Source organism: Mus caroli, chromosome 14, assembly GCF_900094665.2.
Source record: "Mus caroli chromosome 14, CAROLI_EIJ_v1.1, whole genome shotgun sequence".
NCBI classification, from domain to species: domain Eukaryota; kingdom Metazoa; phylum Chordata; class Mammalia; order Rodentia; family Muridae; genus Mus; species Mus caroli.
In genome coordinates this window covers 68,701,318-68,707,011 of record NC_034583.1, presented here as the reverse complement: position 1 = coordinate 68,707,011, position 5,694 = coordinate 68,701,318, and the positions used below count along the sequence as shown (strand labels likewise).

The 5,694-nt window shown below is 39.0% G+C and overlaps 1 protein-coding gene across 2 annotated transcripts in view; it reads left to right on the top strand.

The window, feature by feature from the left end:
• Window positions 1-5,694, top strand: part of Dnajc15 (DnaJ heat shock protein family (Hsp40) member C15) — a 53,903-nt gene that overhangs the window by 30,865 nt on the left and 17,344 nt on the right. For both annotated transcript variants that reach the window (XM_021181988.2, XM_021181989.2), the window contains 2 exons: window positions 189-265; window positions 4,401-4,471. In XM_021181988.2, coding sequence (XP_021037647.1) covers window positions 189-265; window positions 4,401-4,471 — 148 coding nt within the window. The remainder of the gene's footprint in view (window positions 1-188; window positions 266-4,400; window positions 4,472-5,694) is intronic.

The window sequence follows — 5,694 nt, the reverse complement described above, 5'->3', positions numbered from 1 at the left end:
ATTGTTAACTTTTTTCTCACCTTCATCTTGGTTGGAGTTTCATGAAAGGATCATTGTGTAGTGCATTCCCTTGCAATTTCACGTTAGTTTCTAGTAAAATGCATCGCTCTTCCTGTACCAGTATGAGGGGATTGAGGTCATGCTACTTCGTGCATGGAACTAATTATTTCTTGTTCTTTTCTGTGCAGAGCTTTTCATCCTACTATAAAGGAGGATTCGAGCAGAAAATGAGTAAGCGAGAGGCTAGTCTTATTTTAGGTGTAAGGTAAGTGCTGCATAAGTATTTTTGTTTTGTGACCAAGATCGTCTTGAAAATTGGGAAGGGGAATTACAATAAGTTTGTACTTACATTTAAAACCTAAAAATAAAGCCCAGAAAAGAACATAGCACGCTTTTGCCTTTTAAAACTCGAGGTCTAGATGAATTGAGGTTACGTGTGCTCTTTGCTCTTTAACAAGGACTCCTAGAATCCAAGTCTGTCCTTCTCAAGATCTGCACTTGTGGCGCTGATTTCTCTCTGGACCAGTTTTAAAACTTGATGCAGATCTTTAATTATAACACAGATTTTGTTTCACAATTCTTTTTTTACTTTTGCAATTTGCTCTCTACCATGTATTATTTTACATTTTACCATTCATTTACTGTTTAATACTAAACGTTATAGGGGGAAAAGCCAATGAAATTGTGTGGCTATGATTAACGGCAGTGTCAGGACTGTTTTCTTCTATCATAGATTTACTAGGATCTGTGTTCATGTGGTTCTTGTATTGTCCCTTAGATGCTCAGGTAGTTTTGGTTGTTTGTGGGTTTTGTAGTGCTGGGAATTAAATCTAAGGCTTGAACGTGCTATGTAAGGACTGTACCACTAAATTATGACCCTGACTGTTAGGTTTTTGTAAAACTGTAACCTAGGCTGGCCTTGAACTTATCCTCCACATCTCAGATTCCAGGGTTAGAGTTATCTACCATACACAGAGAGATGGTTACAGTATATCATCTACTGCACTTTTCCTAGTGACTTAATCAGTGTGATTAAGCAGAGGAATTAAAGTGCTATACTGACACAAACCTGATACATCAATACAGTCTTTAACCCCAAACATTTTTATGCCCGGCTCTAAACAGACAAGCAAACTGTAGGCTATCTAGATGGCTTAGCCCATAAAGTATGTACCACCAAGCCCAGTGATCTGAGTGCAGTGCAGTACGTTTGGACCTGGAACCACATGAACTCATTCCCAAAAGTTGTCCCCTAACCTCCACAGACATACTGTAGTGCGTATGTAGCACGCACACACACACACACACACGGATGGGTACAAATGAATAAGGGTAATAATAATTTTAAAAGATTGGGGCTTATTTTTGCTTAGTGCTTTATTTTAATCTAAGAAATGGGCATTTTCTTTCTCAGAGGAAGTAGATAGAACTAAGCTAAGGGACCTGTCAGTAACTAACCACTTCTCGATCAGCACTGCTCACGAAGCATTATTCTCCCCAGTTACGTTTGTAATGGCTTTGTTTACTCAAGCTCAGTACCACTCTTGTAGGTGTAAGAATGCCACTCAACTCCAAACCTTGTTTCTTCCACCTCCGCCCACCCCCACCCTCCCTTCCCCTGCCAATCAAACATATTACAGGGAGCAGTTTAAAATCCATGGCATTGGCAACAAATAAATCTATTAAAATGTAGCAAAGACTTAGAGTCCTAATAGAGCAAAAGCAAAAGGGGAATAAACTGTGCATGCAAATGAGACTCCTCCCCTCATCTTCAAAGCTCACCACGAAGATGATAATTATCCTAAAGGCGTCGATGTAAATTACTTGTGGACAGGAACTTCTCTTCCGTGCATTTTTACTTTAATCTAGTTAGGTGGGCAGCAGACCTCAGAGTACACAATACTTCATGGTTTGTGTAAAAAAAAAAATGTTATTTTTATTTTTAAATAGGCATTGCAATTGATTTTTAAGGATATTATAAAGTGATTTTCAGACTTTGTTTCACATGTTCAATTAAAACTTAACATCTAAAATAAGGGCCAACACTCCATGTGACTTCAAATATGTACAATAGAAATTTGTGTTTTCCTAAATCGATGTCTTTCTTAACTAGTGATAGCTTTCTGACATTTCTTTTTATGGGTTTCTAATTTGAATAATATAACAGTCTCCTATAATGTTAGAGTTTGCTAGGGTAGAGCCTTCCTTCTTTTAAGGAGTTCACTCTTTGTGATTACTATTGCTCTTGGTTGTGGCTTCTTTGGCTTTGTTTGAGGGTACTGTAAAATCCATCAAGCACTCATTGCATATTCAGTCTGAGGTAGTGTTTTAAGGTACAAGCTGTAGACTGTGCCTGTAAGTCATATATATGTACTTAAGGAGATATGTCAGGCATCTGGAACAACGAGACAGCACAGCTCGTTTCCACGTGCTGGAGCATGGGCTCCTTAAACAAAGGATCCAGGTACATCGGCCGCAGGAAGCAAATCTGGGCTGGGTTCAGAACAGTGTGGTTTTTATTTCTTCATAAGCAGTTAAATAGAATAATAGTCTTCTTAGCTCTGGGGACTGCTGCTCTGCTCTCTCAAAGATCAATAGTCTTTGACATCACACAGTTTCTATTTATAGAGAGAGAACTAAAAAGTAAGTTTAAAAATATGTTCCTCTATAAGGCTTCTTTCTGTAAGCAATGAGAAGTATTCTTGGGTCCTTGCATAAAGGACCTTGTTTATTTTATTCATGGAAAAATAGTTTGTATATTCACTTAGCCAGTAGTTGTTCTTTTTTTGCAGAGGAGTTGTCTTTTTTATTTTAATTTTATTTGTTTGTTTGTTTGTTTTTGACTTTTAAGTACAAGATCTTTGTGTCTCAACCTTCTAACTGCTAGAAGTATAGGCATGTGTCACACTATTCCAGGCCCGTAATGGTGTGTTTTAACATGTGTGGCAGGCAATGTTATAGGAGGTTAGTGGTAGCATGTAATTGGCAAGAAACTGCTAAAAACTGGAACAGGAACAGAATGAAGGATTGACGCCCGATAGCAAGGGGAGTTGTTTGAACAGGAGGAGGGCCTTAAGCAGCATTCTGGGCCCATTAGAAGGATTAGAGTCTCAGAGTTGCATTTAGCTCATACTCGGGTAATGTTTCGGAGTCATTCAGGAAATGTTGATTGTTTATATCCTATTCTTTAAAAGTACAAAACTGTGTCATTTTTATACACATCCTTTACTTTTTAAAGTAATTCTTGGAGGTAGGCTTTATTGTGTGTATGTTATGTATGAGAAAATTATAACTCCCAGCTCTAAGTGAGCAAGACAAGCTGATCTCTGAAGAGCAGTAGAATTCTGAGTTTTGAATTTCGACTTGAATAACTCAAACCGTGTGCTTTACTAACACTCAGTTCATCCATTCAGATTCCCTGGAGCTTCACGGCTACCAGCAGACTTTAGGCTGGCTGTTAATTTACTCATTTGAAACCTGGTAAAGTGAAGTTGTTTACATCCTATGGCCATTAGTACAATAGAGTCTACTGTTGGTACTAAAATTATTTTCATGCTCAGAAGGTGTACAAATGAGAAACACTTGGAATTCTGAAAATATGTTTGCCATAGTAATTTTATATTTATTTAATCGGTCTTCTTTAATTTTCACTCACATTGTATGCTCTACTACCAGATTTTCCCACAGGTTTCTGACAAAGCTAGATCCACTGTATGGAGTGTTGAGATTACTTGTTGAAGGACTACGGAAGGAACTCTTCTGGGGCACACATGTCCTACCGGGCCTGTCCTAGCGCTTTGCCTTATCCTGGCCCTGCGCGAGCATGCTGGCTCCCTGCAGTGAGGACACTGACACAGATTCAGACTTTGGCCAACAACACCCAATGCTCCATAGCAAAACTGACTCAAAGGCTAGCAGACTAGTTCTGGAACTCAGATCCCGATAACACCACATTGTCAACTTCCTCCAGGGTGACCTGAGAAATATAAGCTTTCAGTCCTCGTCCTCATAGTGTGCATCCTGTGACTCTCCTGGCCTGTGTGTGTGGGGTGCTTGTAAGTTGTAGTATTGTTGTGTGGGTTTTAGTGCTGGGTGCTGAACCCGGGGTCTTTCTTGTGCTTGCTGGTCAGGGTTCTATGATGGAGTAAATCTACAATCTGTCTTTATTTACTTATTTTCTAAACCTGAGAATGAAGATTGGCATTATAAAGGACTGAAGGAAAATACAATATTATCACGATGGTTTATTTTGCTGGTTAGTGGGATTAAGCATAAAGCTTGTAATTTTGTATTTGTCCACAAGATGGTGAAATTCTCATTAGTTTTTAATTTCTTGTAGCCCATATAAATCATTAATTTATAATCTGCATTTTGCTCTATCTATTAATTTTCTTTTACAGCCCATCTGCTGGCAAGGCCAAGATTAGAACAGCACACAAGAGAATTATGATTTTAAACCATCCAGACAAAGGTAGGTGGTAGCTCCATTTCCACAGAGTGATCAAATGTGCTGTGGGTTCCTTTCAGTTTACTCAAACTCACATAAGTGAGGCATAGCCGGGGTGGGGTGTGGGTGTGGGTGAGGAGTAATGTGTCACATGTTAAGATTTTTGTAATACACCAGGGGGCTTGTGGTTTGGAGTTGAATGGCCAGTGGAAATAGTGGATTTGAACTGTCAACTTTTAAGAACTTAGTTGCTGCCTTTAGGAATGAATATCTGAACTCACCAATGTCACTGCATTGTGAACAAGAAGGAAACTATGAGCTATGGGGCCATGGGGATGAGGCAAACTGATTTGTGCATCATCTGTTATATCTACTAAATCCTAAAGACCAAAAGACAGAACTTAGGGATTTCATCTACATCTCTGTAATTTGTCATAGACGGTTGTGAATTTTTAAATTTTGTATAAGAAGGCTCTGAGGCTCGACTATTTCTTACTGGTCATGTTTTTAATGTAAATTTATCTTACAGGAAGACAATTATTATAACTTTAACTACACTGCAGCTGCTTGATAGAGGAAGCCCATATGTTCATTACTGTTTCTGCTTTAAAATAACAGCTGGTAGAAAGTTGAACTGTATTTCGGAAGTCAAAGGGGGGCAGGAAAGTGAAGACTCTCTTGGATTCTTATTTATAGACTTTCCGTCTTGTAATTATTTTGGAAAAAAATTAAAAACAAATTTCAGATTCCTATTCATCTTGACACCAAAATAAGGCATTCTTTTTCAGCTTTCTCAGCTTAATTACTCACTATAAAAGTTCTTCTCACTGAACATTATCCTTGTTGGGTTTTGTACTTGCCGTTCTTTGGTGTGAATAAACAAGAGAATAAACTTTGAAAAGAGGTTTTGCTTAAAAATTTTAAACAGCTTTAGCAGTTACTGAAAGATCCACTCAACTAATTTACTCTTTATTGTGTACTTTCAGTGTAATTGACTGAGGAAGAAATGTGTTTAAGTGCCTCCTTGAAGTCCCTTCTCTCCTCAGTGTCCTCTGCCCCTCTGGGTCAAGTGTGTGCTCTTGGCTGGGATTGAGTACAGTCGTGTTACGCACTCCTGCCTGAGGGCAGGGCAGTGGTCTCGCATGCCTGTAATCCCAGCACTCGGGAGGCAGAGGCAGGCGGATTTCTGAGTTCGAGGCCAGCCTGGTCTACAAAGTGGGTTCCAGGACAGCCAGGACTGCACAGAA